The following is a 19,841-nucleotide window of genomic DNA, read 5'->3' as shown; positions in this document are numbered from 1 at the left end:
CATTTGTTTTTAGTGTTCAAATATTCTTTTGTTTGTTTGTTTGTTTGTTATTGAATTTCGCGCAAAGCTACGCGAGGGCTATCTGCGCTAGCCGTCCCTAATTTAGCAGTGTAAGACTGGAAGGAAGACAGCTAGTCATCACTACTCACCGCCAACTGTTGGGTTACTCTTTTACCAACAAATAGTGGGATTGACCGTCACGTTATAACGCCCCCACCGCTGAAAGGACGAGCATGTTTGTTGCGACGGGGATTCGAACCCGCGACCAACCTGGTCATATCAGGCCATTCGAATATTTTTATTGATTGTCAGTTCGTAAACAGATAAATATGTGGAGAAAATTGCTTAAACTTTATTCGAAATCTTGTAAAAAAAAAAAAAAGAGGGTGGGTAAGAGCGTGAAGACATGGTTGTTTTGTATTTGTGCACAAAGCTACACAATTGATTATCTGTGGTGTGCGGATGTCGATCCTGGTTTTTAGCATTATAAGCCCTCATACTTATCGCTGAGCCACGGAAGGGGAGGACTTAAGAATGCATGTTATAAATACAAATAATTAATTATAATTTCATTTGTTAAGTGATACATATATTTTGTTTCTGTACACTACATTATGTTTCTACAACGTATGCCACATTTGCATCTTGCTGTTGACTTACTAGAAACATTTTAAGGACTTGATCGATAACTTATGTAATAATTCATCATAATAATCGTGATAATAATGTTCATTCCATCTTTCTTTTTTGAGCTGTATTGTAAAAACAAGGGTGGAAAATTATGGTAGGACTAGATTAAATCTAGAGCAGTACGACAGGGATTCGAACCCACAACGCTCAGATTACGAGTTGAACGCCTTAACCCACCTGGGGACATTATAATGGGACGGTAAACCTCACTATTTGTTGGTAAAAGAGTGGCTCAAGAGTTGGAAGTGGGTGGTGATTACACTGATAAATTAGGGACGGCTAGCGCAGATAGTCCATGAGCAGCTTCGCGCGAAATTCAAAACAAACTAACAAAATCTAGAACAATAAAAACACCAAATTTCCTTCATATTAAAATTATAGTAACAGTTTCCTTTATGATGAGATTTTAATTTAAAACAGTCGACAAAATAAACCAAACCAAATACATCTTTAAATTATTTTATTTCAAGAAACAGAAATCATAACCGTATATTATATGTATATTAAAACAATAGCGAGATTTTCGTTTACACGGCTTCTCTATCGGTGGCTAAGTGGTAAGTTTGGGTTTTATAACGTTAAAAATCGGGTTTCGATGACTGCAGTGGTACAGTACAGCACAGATAATCCCTTCTGCATCTGTTTGCTTAATAACAAATAAACAAACCTTTTCTTGATATCCCCACTGGCTTAGTACTAACATGGAGAAACCACAACACTAAAAACCGGGATTCGATATTCGCAATGAACACAATTTCGTCTTGTAAAAAAAAAAAAAAAAAGTATTCTTAATGAAGTCCGACTAGGTAAAGTGACGAAGTTTACATCCAAACCTATCTTTAAATATCAGGTCTGGACAAACACTTTATTTTACATAGTTATGTCTCCCAGAACACGCAAAACAAAAAAACACAATTATACATGAAATTTGGCTGATATTGTATTAGAAAATTATTTTGGTCATTTGTATAGCAACGTTTATTCTTTACGTAAAACAAATTTCTATTCAAGTTATTAAAAACTGCCTTATTGTGAGATCTGAAACCTAATATTTTTGCTGTTTTTGTTGTCCTACCTGACAAGTCGGGATTAGTCACTTTCAGAAAGGTTGCTCGGGACTGCGATGTTTTTTTCTGTTCTATAACATGAACTTCAGTGGACTTTGAGATAGATTCTGGTTCCGAGGCGTTAGAGTCTCGGTCTTCTTCAGAGTTCACGTGGTTAGGAAACTCCACGGATTTCAGAATGCTATTTCAACAAACTTTAGTTTCAACTGAGAAGTTTTTACCATTATTTTCTACATCACTGCATCAAAACATGAAAGTTTAATCATTTACATTTATGGTAATTCTAATTTCTACAGTTTGTTAAAGAACATAATTGCCCTGATAAATGTTATCTAACAACAAGCCAAAATTTATGACGAAGGTAAAACTGTCAACTGTTAGATTCCCAAATATCAAGTATTATAAATACCAAACTTATAAGAACTAGTGAACTTAATATATACCTATACACATACGTTCATGTATATGTTCAAGCACTTTCCTATCTACTTTTGTAACTCTTAAGTTAACTACCTTGATATAAAGAAATCAAACAATTTTCATTACCTTAGTTCCTTTTTTATCTCATCATAATCTTTCTGATGAGTAAGTTTTTCTTCCAGTTCGTGGATTATCCTATTTTTTTCAACTAATCTTTCTTGCAGATGAGCAATCTGCCAAAAATGTCAACCACAAAATACTCGTCAATGTTTTGTTTGTTTTAAATAGGTTATTTATTATTCATGGTATTTCCTCTTTTACTTTGGAAATTCCATATGACACATATATTGTTTTAATTGTTATTTTTTAAAAACTAATTTTCAAGTAATACTTTTTTATTGATTATAATTTTACGTTAATTTGGAAAATTAAGAAGAACCTTAAGATGTATTTACCTCATTATCTGTTCTTAAAATATTTCCTACAGAACTAAATATTAATCACATTAAGAAAATTTCTTACTTGGGAGGCACTTGTCTGTTTCAAGTTGTTAACTGTGGATTGTAGACTCTGTATATCATCAGCCAGTTGGGATATCTGAGACGATACAAAATCATAATCAAATATTTCTCCTTTGTCTCTGAACTTTACGTTTTCATCAGAACACAAACAACAAGTTGCATTAATTATATGCACTAAGTAATTCCTAGTTCAAATACACGCGGATATAGCGAGATAGACAGTAATAAATCTAACCATGTATGATAATATGACAGGCATATCAATCACACATACAGAAACGCAATTAATATAATACTGTAAATGTAGGGTGCAAACAGTAGATAATTTATTTTACAAAAACCTGATAACCAACCGCTTACTTTCTATTCACCTTGAATAAAGTGCACAGATCAAGGGTGTATTTATTCATTGTGATGTATAGAAAAAAAAAGTGTGGTGTCAGTTTAATGACTTCTAGATATGGTTCGTTTTTTAAGTGCACGCAATAGCTATTAACTAATATATAAAAAGTATATTAATATAGAAAGTGTACAGTGAAAATGTATGATGTTTTTATTTAAACATTATGAAGCATGAAACACTCGTTTTACAGTTATTTGTGTTTCCTATTCACCATACAATGTAGTTTAACAATTTTGAGTCACCGAATTCTGTAAGTAATAAAGCGGTTGTAAAGAGTTTCCGCTGTAATAGTTGTCCCTGACGTTATTAATGTTTCGAATAATTACTCGAATGACGAGAGCAAGTGTCTGTTTGTTTGTTCAGAATTAAGCACAAAGCTACACACGACGGGTATCGAAACCCGGTTTTTAGTGTTAAGTCCGCAGACATACCACTGTGCCACTGGTGGGCAAACAAGTGTCAAGTGCTAAAACATCATGTAATGATCAATATTATACTGGATACTGTTTGTGTTAGTTATTAAAGGTATGACGGAACGATTTGTGTGTTTTCACGAAATTTGACAAATTTTCAGTAAACATTATAAATCTTTCGTACAGATAAAATCAGAACTCCTAAAAAAATTATTAAAAATTAGTTATTAAATAAAGGAAATAAGTTTCGACTACCACACGTTATCTGAATTTTGTTTATCAAGAACATTACATGCAAAATAACGTAAATTAACAATAACAAAACAAATAGATAGATATTAACTTTCCGTTATTTTATTTCTCTTATCAGCTGGGCCCGGCATGGCCAAGCGTGTTGAGGCGTACGACTCGTAATCTGAGGGTCGCGGGTTCGCATCCCCGTCGCGCCAAACATGCTCGCTCTTTCACCCTGGGGCAAATAATGTGACGGTCAATCCCACTAATCGTTGGTAAAAGAGTACCCCAAGAGTTGGCGGTGGGTGGTGATGACTAGCTGCCTTTCCTCTAGTCTTACACTGCTAAATTAGGGACGGCTAGCACCGATAGCCCTCGAGTAGCTTTGTGCGAAATTCAAAAAACAAACAAACTTATCAGCTGTCATTTAGGAGATCAAACCTGAAAATTGTGAAAAAAAGTACCGCAAAGTGTGAAGTATTGTAATAAGATAATATTAGTAATATAGATAATAAATTACTGAGAAGATTGTCACAATCTGTAAGAAACCGTCGGTAAAACGTTTGTATCTAGATGCATATCAATTACTGTGATGAGATACACACCCTTCAAAGCAATATATATATATTCATGAACACCAAATTTAAAGAATACTCGAGAATTTAATTAGTTCTTTGTTGTTTTTCTTACTAAGTTATCGCTAGTTGGAAACAGTTTGTTACTTAATTTTGGTATTAATTGTTTTATTCGACTTGAATGATTAACTTTCACAAGCCTCTGATTTACAGATTATCTACAATATTTTATTTTATGGGATGCTTAATATGTTGAAACATCAGCTCACTAGATACCGCCACAATTTATCTTACCTCCTTCTCTTTAGCAGCTAGTTCGACCTCCAGTGTTGATTGGCTAAGCACCTTAACGGCTTTCTCCATATCGGAAGTTTTTTGGATCTGTTCAGCCAACTGAAGAGAATTTTTTATGGCTTCAAGCCGTTCCTTTAGAGAAGATACCTCTTTCTCCACCAGTAATACCCTCTGTCGGTAAAATGTGATATATTTATTGCACTAGAACGTTCTATGTTTGAGGCACTTAAGAAATGAGCCTACCTGTTACAAGGCTAACCAAATTTACATGTGACATTTTTGGGAAGGTCCAAAAACAATTGAATTATAAATGAGTTGTTTATAATATGAAAATAACAATAATCAATAAATACTGTAAAAAGAACAACTGGTACCAAACATATCATAACCCTGTACTAGTTATTATTATTACTTTTTAAATTTAATATTTCCAAACATTATAAACAAAAATATTTAACTTTTCACAATAAGACAGTAAAACGTAATAATTGTTTCCTAATTTCTAATAACGTTTTCAATTTATTTTTTTGAAGTCCTGAATGAAATAGGTTGAAATATACAAGTTACTATTGAGAGAAACAACACGTGTTTTTCTTTTCTAGACATACTAGTTACTGTTACAAAATAGTGGAGAGTTTAGAGATTAACATATATATATATATATATATATGTATAAATACACACAATTACACTAACTCTCACTAATATCTCAATGTTTACACTAATCATCCCAAAATAAATGTTACTCTTAGCGCAAATAATATTTTTTAGTTTCAACTTAGAGTATTATTAAACACTACGATAATGAACAGAGATTTTAAATGTAATGTAAATATAATAACCAGAATGATAACCAAATAATTGCTTTGATTATTACTTATCTGCCAGCTGTTAATATCTATAAGGAAAGTACAGAAAAAAACTTAATGAGTATTTCAGAATGTAAACTAAACTCTGTGTTTAGAGGTAAAGGAACAATATATATACATATACAGCCCCCTTGCTGGTACAGCGGTGAGTCTACAGATTTACAACGCTAAAATGAAGGGTTCGATTCCCCTCGATGAACTAAGTAGATAGCCTGATGTGGCTTTGCTACAAGAAAATACACACAGATATATATGGGACCAACCTAAGCTTTATGTTTAAGAATCGATTTATATAAACATGTAAAGAAACATCTTAGTGCATTTATAATAAGTAATTTTTGTAAGTTTATGATAAATCAATGTAAAAAATTAACCTTTTTTTGGTCGAGTTTTTTTCATTTTAGATTTGCGTTGAAAAAAAAAAGATGTTAATTTGTGAAAATTATTTTTTTGAAATATGTTTAATGTTTTCTGTAAGAAAACGTAATCTACATTTGTATAATCAAGGGCCTTTTAAGAAAAGTTCAGTATTTTAGCAATTACGTCAGCGACAATCAGTCATGTAGAATTGGTCTTTGCAGAGTGAGGTGTACTACACACCTACCTTCAAGGTGAGGATTTAACTAGATCGATACTTTAATGTCTATTTCATATCCATCTTTATTTATTTTTTACAGATTATAGACAAATATATTATAAATTTCTACAGAATTTTCCTTTTATCCATTAACTTGCTGAAGTATAGTTAGGAAAATTACAAAACAGTTAAAATAAACATTATGGAGGACAATATAAATCTTTCGTTTTATTATCTAATGATTCCTTTAAATTTAACAACACACATACACACACTTTACACAGGTAAAAATATTATTTTTGAAATAATGTAATGTTATAAAATGTAATATTTTCTATTAACTTGCATTGATTCAGTTCAATTACATTTTTTACACAATCTACTTCCAATATTAAAATTGTTTTATCGAACAACACAAACGAAGATTGAATGATATTTTGGACACAATTTGAACTAGTGCAACGACCCCAGAGTTATCATTTCCTTGTTTTTCTTCTTTTAAAATGGCATGTGTTTTATGTACACTGTATTTTGATCAACAGCAACAAAACAAATGACAAGATAAAGAATCAGTGGTGAAACATGCACAGTATAAAATGTAGAACATATATCACAATGTTATAAATCAAGGTCCAAGATGCTGGTTATATCATGATAGAAGTTAGCGTGAAAAGTATTGTTAACATAAAAGCAACTATACTGGTAAACTGGAAATTTCAATGGTATCTCACAAAAAAACTTTCTCTTCTAAGAGTATGAATTATTTCTCACAACACAGCGAGAAATAAACCTTCAAAGTGTTTCTGTTGTAAAAACCAAAATCCAGTTTAAAGAAGGACAAAACAACTATTATTTCATCCGTGTGTTGTGCTGTTGTGAATGGCTGATTAACAAAGATAAGTTGGGCATGATTTCTGGAAAGTGTTGTGCACAACCAAAGCGAGGTAACGACACATGCTCAAATCAGATACTCTAATGAACTCTGGCATATCGTACCCAAGTCCCATGGGTTCAATACCGGGTTTGACGTAGTATCTTCATTAATAAATCACACCAACCTTCATCTAGCTTTTCCGGATAATGAGGATATTTGTTTGCCACAAACGCATCATTTACGGAACACAGTGCCTTGTGAAACACAATAAACGAAATGAATACTATTCACGAGAGGTTCTCTCTGTATGTATAAACAAACATAATGATACGAAATTCAAACAAGGCGTATTAATATAAACTCCTTGTAGAATCTCGTGATTCACTATAGCATACAGGAAGTAGAAGTTGCGGCCCTAAAACCCCATGTGGCCCCCACGAAAGGATGCCAAGTTAACATATAATCACGGTTTTAAAAACCAGCTCCGGGCAGAAAAAACAAAATAATAGATTATCACTGAACCTTTGGCCAGTTTAAAAGCACGTCTTGATCTCACTGCATAAAATTAACCAATTTTAACGGAAGCCAAACTTTGCTTACTAAGCCCAGCCGGAGATGCATGTTTTCGTGAGTTAATCGTTAAGACTTTGTGATGGTTCAAGCAGTAATAGCGATACTTCTGTTCTCAGGTTTTTTTCATAGGAGCTGAGATTCTTTACAGTACGTTTCTGTAACTTGTTAACGATAGACGTAGACAATAAGTGTACAGCACACAATCCACTTGTTTTAAAATAATATATATATTCAGAACAGTTAAATTTACAACTATAAGTAATTCACTTTTTCGGCAAAACTTCACACACGTTAATTTAGTTACTTTAGAACCCAAATGACGAAACGAATTCTTCTTTGTTATCTTTGCTGTTATTATTCATGCTGTGAAACTCAGTTCAAAATCACCACTATAACTGTTGGTTACCAACAGCAATTGTCACCTTTTATTCAAAACTCACAAAGGCGAGTTCACGTACTGTAGAATACTTTTTGACAAGACAAATTTTATTCTTTATACTTGTTGTTACAATTCAAAACGTGAAACTCACATTAGATATTTCCTGCTAAACTGACAATCACACAATCACATTTACTTTCATTAACTTTAACTTATTTTCATTAACCTACTTCTTCCTCTCTGTATGTGCACATATTTATAACGAACGACAATGGCCCGGCATGGCCAGGTGGGTTAAGGCGTTCGACTCGTAATCCGAGGGTTGCAGGTTTGAATCCCGGTCGCACCAAACATGCTCGCCCTTTCAGCCGTGGGGGCGTTATAATATGACGCTCAATCCCAGTATTCGTTGGTAAAAGAGTAGCCCAAGAGTTGGCGGTGGGTGGTGATGACTAGCTGGGACTAGAGGGACTAGTCATACACTGCTAAATTAGGGACGGCTAGCATAGATAGCTCTCGAGTAGCTTTGCGCGAAATTCAAAAACAAACAAATAACAAGCGACAAAAAAATCTAGAAATATTTAGCCCTTTAGTTACAACAATATCGAACAAAGGAGAAAAACTTAGAAGCTTTGAGTATGATGACGTTAACAATATTAGGAAAGCATAGTACAACAATTAAATTACATACACAACACGTGACTCGTATCAAGTTACGTAACAAAACTTGCCACAACTATCTCTCTAAAAATAACCAAATTTTAACACAAACGATATAATCGTTAAATATTCGAGCACCAAAAAAATTAAACAATAAGTCTTAAATTAAATAGTCCTGTATATCTAACATCTGTGAAATATGATTTTGACGTTACAGTAACATGGCCATGAACAAAAACAAATTAAAATGTATTAAACTGAAGCTAAACGACAACTAACTTAATTAATGTTAACTTAAAACAAATAAAACACTGAAGATCCAACATGATCTTTTCTGCCTGATATCACAACAAGGCAAGTATTAAAGCAAGGCTTCTCTGTCTGACTATAACACAAGGTAACCATAAAACTTCAATCAAAACCTTTGTGTCTGACTTCAAAATTAGGTAACTGGAAAGCTTCATTCAGGACTTATGTTTCTTACGCCGGAACAAAGCAAACACTGAAGCTTCAATCAGGACTTCGGTGTTTGACGTTAAATCAAGGTATTAAGTACTTAAAGCTCCAGTTCAAATGTTCTGCCTCTGTTCTATCCACAGATCCAAATGTAACAACAAAGGTTAAGGCTCAGAAATAAAGCATCACAACTTATTGAGGTAAATATAGCTAAAAATGTTAAAAAGTTATTATAGTAGATGTACGGGTAATAAAATAGCTACTTTACTTCACATATGAAATTGAATTGACCTGAGCAAAATATTCAATAACCATTTTCTATAACGTGATTTGTAGGGTTGAAGTAAATAGTGCAAAGCATTATTAGCGGGTTACGCACATACACCTAAAGCTTGAATTAAAACTGTGTCACACACAAAGTTTATTTAATAATTCCAGTGAGATTTAACTGAAAACACATGATTTTTTGCAGAAATCACTGCGTGGAACACAACTGTATAATTTTGAGATTCCGTTCTGAAAGGAAGAAACTGTCTACTTAACAAAATCCAATTACTTTCGGCAGATGGAGTGCTAGTTGGTTTAAACATTGTTTCAACTATGACTTAACACGGAGCAAGAAATGTCGTCTGAAAATCGAGACAAATGGTAGGATAACTCCATAGTAGACTTAGTCTATGTGTTGTAGTACTTCTAACTGCTTCTAAGTACTGTTTGTAATTGTGATGTCCCGAGGTATAAAACACCCTTTGCTATTCACAACGAAGCACGCAAGACGTAAACCTATAACAGGTTTGTTATCATACACAATTTTGTGTATCGATATATAATACACAAAATATCCAACTTAATAAAGCATAATTATTAATAAAATACACAAATAGTCAAGTAGACGATAAATTATCTCGTCATGAATGTTACATAATACAGTTTTGGATTTAGAATACTGTACTTACACCAATAAAACTCTCACTATGAAAACAACCCTATAATAACTCGTACAGAATACTTACTATTCTCACAATGAAAACAACAATTTTCCAAAAGCCCACACAGAATACTATCTGCACAGTAAAAATATAAACTCTATAACAGTTCATACAGAATACAAATCTCACAATGAAAACAACCTTATAACAGCCCACACAAAATACTACTTTCATAATTAAAAGAGCAATTTTATGCAGTAAATCATGCAGAATATTATTCCCACAATGAAATCAATAACCATATAGTAACCCACACAGAATACTAATCTCACTTTGAGAATAATAGCTCTGCAGTAGTTCTCATAGAGGATAATTCTTACAGTTACAAGAAGGGTTACCTTTAATAGCTTAAACAAAATACTATACTATAAAAAAGACAACAACCTTGTACAGAATACTAATCTCACAAAGAAAACACTAACCCTATAATAGCTCATGCAAAATACTGCTCACATTTAAAAGAACAATTTTAAAGAAAACCGTGTAGAATACTACCCCCACAACGAAAACAACATCCTCATAAAAACTAAAATAGAATACTACTGTCACAGTGTAAAGAATAACCCTATAGTGACTCACAAAGAATACTACTCTCACGGCGAAAACAACCCACGCAAAATACCATTCTCACATCAGAACATAGAAGTATAATTTATTAAACTTAATATACCATGTTCACATCAGAAGCTACAATCTTATAGTATCTTACTCATGACAGCATTTTCACATCAGAAAAATAACAGTATATTGTCCTACTCAGAATGCTACAATCAACTGAAAAAATAATAATCTTAAGTAGACTCCTGAGAATAAAAACAATAACCCTGCAGTAGTAAACCCAAAACACTATACAGTATTCCATTAGGAACAGCAACCCTATAGTAAAACATTAGGAATACTAATCTTACAACAGACACAATAACTTTACAGATAAGAGGCCACTGTTGATACTGCTTCTTGTGTCAACGATGTGACGACAATTTTAAACTTCCCGACCCCTGATCACCATGGGAGGTCTAAAAACCTCTATTTCATCAATTACTTCATTTTTACGAGTTTGATAACCATTTCTATTCCCCCCTTACTATCGCTTTAGGGCAGCCGAATCACGCACACGCACGCTTTTTGTCACATCCGTGAGACCGACGAAAATGTACCGCTTAGCAGCATCAACTTTGCTATAATAGATGTGTAACGTTCCTAAAATACAGTACACAATTACTTTACTGTGTAAAACAACCGCGATACATTTCGTTAGAAAGGAATAAACAGTTGGCACAAAAATAAAATAACTTACAATTCCATAAACATATTAATGTTCGTTTTTGTTGTGTTACATATACGAAGGTATTACATGCACATAATAAGAGTTAATTCTATAACAATTTATGTCACACTCAGACTTGATTTAAGTACTCTGATCCTTGAGATAGTTTAGTAGAAGTATAATAATTAATTTATAAGTATGCATGCATCTGATACTGAAACTCGAGAGGGCATGTTTTCTTACAAAATGAACTCTGTTAGTATATTTTCTCAGACGACTAATAATTTTTGACAATGCCATAAATCGGCGCGGCCTAGGGCTGACACGAAAACCTGCCATCGAATCCGCATGGAACAGAACGGTTAAATATTTAATACGAAAGGTTCGGAGTGTATCACACAGCACGCTGGAATAGAGCCTGAAAGATGCTCAAATGACAAAAGATCAGACTCACTAACGGAAAGCACAAAGCTTTTAGTATTTGCTTGCTATAGGGGAGGGTAGCATCAACACTGAATAATGGATATAGAGATAGCTTTTTGCATTATTAAACACATCTTGTATAGAATGCTTTTTTGTCCTTATGAATAACAAACTTTTGTACTAAACAGATCAAGTCCCATATCGATAAAATATGAAACACCAGCCGCAAAAAGTGCATGTATATGGCGATTATACACTACAAAAATGATACATTATATTTACACCCCCACCTTAAAATGTGGGTATCAATATTCGCAGTAAGTAGAGTACAGGTGGCCTATTTCACGGCTTTGCACTTTACAACAGACACACAAAAGTATCGTAAAAACGAGAAAATTCACCCAAAGTGTGTTATAGCTATAGAGTAAGTGTCTGATCGCTAGAAATCTTAGCTTACGGTCTCGTGCACCTGGAGGTGTTGACACTTCAAGAATGATTCCCTTTAGGTTACATAAAAAAAAACTCGCCAAAAATGTATCATTGTAATTTTAAATATATTTCTACAATTAATTTTAATAATAGTTTAGTACCAGAAAAAAAAGACGTGGATCACGTGTATAATAATAACGTAGAGATAAACAGTCAATAAACTATTTTATTTTTTATTAGGAGAGTAGTGTGCACATTATAAAACACCTTTTCTCTGGTGATCTCCAACCATACTAACACCTACAGAGTACCTTTTTTTCGTTAGGGGTAATGAATGTGTTTTTTTTATTAATTTCTATAGAATACATATAATGTTTTTTTTCTACTACTCTCTATAGAACATTTTTTTTGTGATGATTAAATCATTAGACTTCTCAGACATGACCTTTGATAATGACGTCTCTGTCATAACCTCTGCCGGCTATTCTACGACTATTTTTACCAATTAACTATTCTAATGATAATATAATCTATATTGTTTTCATTTTCTTGCGTGCTTATATTTCTAAATTATGTAAATATATTAGTTCTAAAGATATTTCTAACTTATATTTCGAATACATAAAAATAGCTTTATTATATTTTGGTTTATCTATTAATTATATATTGATCAGCTTATAAAATGGGCAAAGGGCGAAAATGTGTTATGTTCAGACTGACAATTCTCTTGGTTCAGACTGTAAATCTAGATTATTCATAACAGTTATAACGTTTAGTTAAATGGCTTGACAATCTTAAAATCGAACTTAACAACTGTGTGTTTTTTGTACTGGAACAGTTTAACCTAAAAATCAACTTTGACTAACAGTAAGAGACTCCTTCTGGAACAACTGAAAATCAACTTTCACTAAAAGAGTGATCTTCAGTTTGGAATGGCTTAACTTCAAATCAACCTTGATTGAAGGTTGATTTCATTCTAGAACAGTTTAACTTAGAATCTACTTTCACTGAAAGTATAATTTTCATTCTGGAACAACTCAAACTATTACTGATAGTAAAGCCTTCATTCTGTAACAGTTCAACTTGAATTTGAAAGGCAATGATTTTTTTTTGAAAAATGAAACTTTACAAATACATTAAACTATCATAATATTTTCTTGGGCGAAATTAAATTTGAAATTGCTTCAAAAAGGCTGAAATGTTATCTAATGAAATCAGACTTGAAATTTAAAATCGAATAAAAAATAATGAAAATATTCCTTATAAAGCTAGAAATTTAGCACAATATTATATCCTTTCATATCATTTACTGATGGCTACATATTATACTAGCTATAAAATCCAATTTATTGTGCGTGCTGGTTTAGAAAAGTGTATTATCCAAAGATATTGCTAATAATATATACTAGATTGTGTCTTAGATGGCTCCGCTTGATTAGCGACATGCTTTTGATGATCCATAGTATAGTATCACTATGAATAGCTATTGGATATTACATAAATTCAAATCATAAATGTGGGTATTTAATGATCAAAATTAATAAATCCGAGTAGAAAAATAGTATGCGCAAATAGAATTTACTATTAATCCATAAGTCCAAAGGTTACAAACACTGCCGACAAACGGAGGATTTGCTTGAAAAATTGCGCCGTAAAACTAAGTTATGAGTTATAAGTTATCTGTAATCCATTTCTTTAAGGTGTAACCAAGCTGGTACAATTACACTGATTACTAGTCATCCGGCATCCATAAAACTCACAACTTAATTTATTAGTTGATTTATGACACCCGTTTGTTATTTTTTGCGATAACTTAATTCATTTCAAACTTCCTCTCAATATTTGACTTGCCGAACTCCTGTGATGTTGGTCTTATTCAACCAGTCATCTTGACTGATTTTACCTACTTTTTACCATTCCAGATACAATAAGATGTGATAACTTTTGTAGACATAGATTATTTTATCAGCCAGAATGTACAATATTATGATCATTTCGAGGCCACAGATAAACCGAAGTTTGTAAAAAACGATTTGAATTACCCTTGTTTTCTTTAATTATCGATCAACATTAAGTTCACATTTTTATGTACCGAATAATCTAAAAGATTATTTTACGTAATCCAGCCAGTGATAAAATAAGTTATGTTTACTCTCGGAACGGTCTGTTCAGCCTTTACGTTCCTAGAAATTTTGAAAAGTTAGGGAAAGTATTCTATGCATATACTAATAATGAAAATATAATAACATGTGTCACTTAGTCTAATTACTGTTATACGTGCATACAGAATCAGATAGCATGATCGTATGTCATTTGTAAAAACTGAATAATCCAAGTATATCTGTCAAACGTGTCACATTTTGGATATTTACAATGAAGTTTTTATGTACGTCTCCAATTATTAACAGGCCCGGCGTAGTTAGGTGGGTTAAGGCGTTCGACTCGTAATCTGAAGTTCGCGGGTTCGAATCCCCGTCGCACCAAATATGCTTGCCCTTTCAGCCGTGAGGGCGTTATAATGTTACGGTCAATCCCACTATTCGTTAGTAAAAGAGTAGCCCCAGAGTTGGCGGTGGGTGGTGATGACTATCTGCCTTCCCTCTAGTCTTACACTGCTAAATTAGGGACGGCTAGCGCACATAGCCCTTGAATATATTTGCGCGAAATTAAAAAAACAAACCAGTTATTAACTGTAAGAATTATTGAATAACGGTTCTGCCATAAATGTCGTAATAGTTGCTCTCTTATAAATGTTTTAAGTATATCGAGGCCCGGCATGGCCAAGCGTGTTAAGGCGTTCGACTCGTAATCTGACGGTCGCGGGTTCGCCCTCCCAGCCGTGGGTGCGTTATATGTGGCGGTCAATCCCACTATTCGTTGGTAAAAGAGTAGCCCAAGAGTTGACGGTGGGTGGTGATGACTAGCTGCCTTCCCTCTAGGTTTACACTGCTAAATTAGGGACGGCTAGCACAGATAGTCCTCGAGTAGCTTTGTGCGAAATTCCAAAACAAACAAACAAGTATATCGATTTCAATTTATTCAAAAATAATATAAAATTCACAACAATCTATGATAATAAAGATTATTTCATTAAAGTACAAGCTACTAATAAATAAAGAATATTCCAATCAAACTGAGTTAAAGTCATCTCATGCTGGTGCTGAATATCGGTTTCAACCGCATCAGCCAATGAAAACCATAAACCATTAAAAGTTAACCACCAGTTATCCGCTCGTATACACTATACAAACAACTAAATGAGCTCAAAAAGTTGGGTAAAAGTTCCAACTCAGAAAGTATGCAACAACATATCTCGAATAAGTCTTGAACTCGCAACCATCATACTACTACTCCGAAGCACTAGCCTCTGAAGACACGATACCCCAAGAATATTGTAGTCACTTAAATGACAAAAAATACCATTAAATATCAACACAAAACAGTGAGTATTATAGAATTGTGCTTAATGACAAAAAATACAATTCAATTACAAGTTACTGACAGAACAAATATTTAATGACAGAAAAATATCATTCCAGCTCAGGTTACTGATAGAATTAGAATATTTTAAGACATGTCTAATGACAGAAGCATACCATTCAAGCTCAGGTTACTGATAGAATTAGAATATTTTAAGACATGTCTAATGACAGAAGCATACCATTCAAGCTTAGGTTATCGACAAAACACGATTTTCACAGAACAGTGACTAATGTCAAACTGATGGAAGTAGAATATTTTGGAGTTTGTCTAACGACAGCAAAATACCATTCAATCACAGGTTATTAACAGATCAGTTACAATCTATGATAGAACAGTATCTCATTATACACATAACACATATATGTATTATTCAAGCATATGTCAGGTTTAATATATATATACGCAAACAGATGTATAGATTTTGCACATATACTAAGTAAAACTTGAGGGTGTGCAGCTGGGTATTGTTACTTATCCATGCGCTTGCGCATCTTTCTAATGAGAGAAACTAGCGAAAAACCATATAGAAAAGAAATGTGTGCGCCATAGCTCCAAGAAGAAAGAACTTAGACACATGAAATCTTGCACCTCTACTAAGTGGACCATGATGGTGTGCACATGCGTATTACTTCTTTTCTTCATATACGTTCACGCATGCGTATGAACAACTTTTTAATGAAGCAAGCTAGCAAAAAACCACGTAGAAAAGGAGTTACTTATATTACAAATAAAAATAACATAGAGACAGGCAGGTACTCACGCGTACTGTGTGTACTTGGGTATTATTACTTATTCAAGTGAACATGCTCAAGCGTAACTGTTTAATAAGGTAAGTTATAGGAAAACCACACACAAACAAAATATGTGAACCTAGAAACCTGAAATCTTTGCACCCATACTAAGTGGACCATGAGGGTATGCACGTGGGTGTTATTACTTATCCACATGCGTACATAATAAGCCAGCGATAAACCACATTGGAAAAGAGTAACTTAGCCGCCCTAGCTCCAAGAGGAAAGAACCTAGAAACCTGAAAATTTGCACCCGTATTAAGTGGACCATGAGGGTGTGACCTGGTTATTGTTACTTATCCAAGTGCAAGCTTAATGAGACAAGCTAGAGAAAACTACGGAAATGAAGTGATTCCTTGTATTACAAATAGAAATCACAGATAATAAGACAGGCACGCATTTTTTTTATGAGGCTAGCTACCGGAAAACATCCCGTAAAGAAGCAACAAAAGAATATTTGTTATATTTTTATGCTAAAATGGGTTCAGAATACATAAAATGGCATAGTCATCTAAATTAATAAACCTAACAACCCAAGCGAAGCCGGGTATTTCGCTAGTGCCCAATAAAATGAGTATAATGTTAAAACAATTGCAGAATAAATAGTTTATTAAAAATAGGTACCAGCACTACAAAGATTTACATGTTTCAGTGTTCTTACGTCACAACTGAGCAATTATTCTAAAACAGCAAACTCAATACCTTCAACTTTTGGTGAATCAATCAGCCAGCTGTCCCAGCTGTGCCATAATCAAGCAGTCAGTTATAGTACGACTTCTTAAAGACATCTTATCATGGATCATCACTATATAACTTAGAAAGCAATGAATGTCGCTTTCTTTGGTTCATTATTATCTTTAATAAAACGATCTTATTAATTACTGATAAAGCAGATAGTCTAATTCAGCTTTATCAGAAGACCAACAACAAACTGCTCTTCTATTGGTGGGTCCTCGTCTGACTCTGTTAGGATATATAGCATCATCATCTTCCCTCTTGTAAACTAAACTTAAACCTAATCATGAGTACTCTAGTCATTAGAATCCACCTCCTCTTCCACCACTGAATCCTGGAGTAATCAGATTTTAAAAATATTTATCAGTGATATAGAATTTACGCTTGTTCATGTATTTAAAATGCTTAGGCACATTACTAGGTTATTACTGAGCCACAATTAACTTCATTAACCTTACAACATATGAGACACAAACTAGTCCAGCCAGAACTGAGTTACTTTATGTGCTGCAGACAAACCCTGTCACAAGACATGAACTTTTGCCCCATTACAATCTTTTTGTGGCATGCACAGTTACTCTTCTCATTTTCTAATGCACATCAACTATTGTAGCTTACAGTCACTCAACATATTTTACGACATCCAGCACAACTCCCCTTAATTTATGTAATATTCTCTCGGTGTTCTTAACCATGTTATCCTTTGTTAAACTATCATATATGCTTGAATAGTGCTAACGTTACAAAGACAGATATGATCTTGCTCATTAAATGAAGTAACTGATGACAATCAGCATATAATGATTACCTTTCTCAATTTTGTTTTTTTTTTCTAGGCAATGTACGTATTACATTGTCTGCACAATATTTCACCTTTTTTTTTTTACAAATGTTCATAAAAATAGCTTCTACACATTTTTAATGGTGAATGTCACTTTCTTGTTCTTACATTATGACAAAATCCAAAATATCTCTTGTCTTAGAGATTTGAAGATCACTAGTTACATCAAAGGTTGGCTTTTATATCTTGGTGATTCATAATGGTAGTGAAACAGGCCACCCTCCACTCACGAATTACAGTCCAAGTATTAGATATATACAAACAGCAGTACTATATTCACCAGCTGGTACTGATCCTGCTTCATCATGTTGCATGGCGATAGCACTAAAGATAAGTGTGTGTCCTTTGGTTGATCTTCCCACCATTTCTAAATAGTCATTTGTAGTGTCCATCCAAAATAGAAACGTATTTTTACTCATAAATCTTGTCATCACTGCTTTATCAATAATTTTGACTGCAACAATGTTCAAGATCTGAACATTCGATGAATGGGCATAATCACATTGTTGGTAAATTAATCTGTTCATATTTCTATGCTGCTGACATGAAAGGTGCTGTATTACTAACCTATGCCCTTTATACATCTGTAGAGTCATTATTCAATACACGGTCATAATTTTCAAATGTTTTAAAGGTATAGTAATTTAAGTGGTGCATAATCCACTCGAATTGCAACTTACCTAACATGAAGTAGTATTAGTGATATTTGACAACTAATAGAGCTGCTTTGTTATAAGGGATTGGTATTAGTATGCAGCTTTCATACATCATTATGTGCTCCAGTTCTACTGTTATTGGAATAAATATTCGGGATGAATTGACTTTCATAATAAGGAGAAGTCAGCAGTAATGCTTTGATTAAATCATACTTCAAAGACTGAAACATGCATTTTCATTTCTGTATTCATACAAAACACATTTAGCTTTAACAAATACAAACATTGTTGAGGCTTCCCTGAAAAAACTGTTTTGAAATTATTGATAGTATATCTCAGAACCTGAAAACTCCAGATATTATTTGTTTTAAAGAAGTATTCTGTCCTAAACTACATCACAATCTTCACGGTATCATTGGTCATTCAGTTCCTATCAAATATGTGATCTAGAAGCTCCACTTATGTATGTGTGAACGAACACAATCTTGCTCTCAATTTCAAATTTACATCTTTGATGCACTGGAACACCATTCTCATGCTATCCATTGCAATCTGTAACGTACGACCAAATATAAATATGTCATCTACATAGACGAAACATCTCGCCCACTATAATCATCATAGAAGTAAGATCCATCAGCCCTTTCAAAGTGACAGGTATGTTATATAAACCAAATGACAAAATGTAGAATTCATACAGCCATTTCCACACACACACACATATATACGTACACGTTCACTATTAATTTCAGTTTCCAGTGGCCAAAAACTAAAGCTTGCTTACTGAAACGATGGGCATCTTTCAATGCATTTAAATGTTCATCCATATATACGGTACAAGAAAGACTACGATGTGTACTACCATTCCTCTGCCTTAAGGCCACACAGAATCGTTGAATTTCTTCCTTCTTCGCGATAATCATCAGTGGAGATAACTTACACTGTCTCAGGGTTGTAATACCGTGCCATATAAGATGCATAGATGTTGGTGCTAGCTACATATCTGGTGCTCCAAAGAAGTTTGGGTGATAGTTGTTTTAAATGTTAAGTTTAAAATCCTAGCTTAAAATCCTCAACTACAGATTTCGTTCTCAGAAAGTTACATGTTTTTTGGTTGTTGTCTTTTTCTGTGTAGTGCAGTGGTTGCAACAATAGTTAACTACGTAACTAGCATGTATCAGTTATTCCCTAAACACCCTGTCAACGATCATTTTAGGTGAAA

At 33.5% G+C, this 19,841-nt stretch overlaps 1 protein-coding gene across 25 annotated transcripts in view; it reads right to left on the bottom strand.

Annotated features, from left to right (window-relative positions):
• The window catches only part of LOC143240755 (homeobox protein cut-like), a 181,597-nt gene that overhangs the window by 39,383 nt on the left and 122,373 nt on the right, over positions 1-19,841 (bottom strand). For all 25 annotated transcript variants that reach the window (XM_076483718.1, XM_076483737.1, XM_076483739.1 and 22 more), the window contains 4 exons: positions 4,618-4,788; positions 2,700-2,774; positions 2,304-2,410; positions 1,766-1,938 (listed from right to left, as the gene is read on the bottom strand). In XM_076483718.1, coding sequence (XP_076339833.1) covers positions 1,766-1,938; positions 2,304-2,410; positions 2,700-2,774; positions 4,618-4,788 — 526 coding nt within the window. The remainder of the gene's footprint in view (positions 1-1,765; positions 1,939-2,303; positions 2,411-2,699; positions 2,775-4,617; positions 4,789-19,841) is intronic.

Source organism: Tachypleus tridentatus, chromosome 13 (assembly GCF_004210375.1).
Source record: "Tachypleus tridentatus isolate NWPU-2018 chromosome 13, ASM421037v1, whole genome shotgun sequence".
NCBI classification, from domain to species: Eukaryota; Metazoa; Arthropoda; class Merostomata; order Xiphosura; family Limulidae; genus Tachypleus; species Tachypleus tridentatus.
The sequence above is the reverse complement of the archived record's forward strand: the minus strand, read 5'-3'. Positions and strand labels throughout refer to the sequence as shown.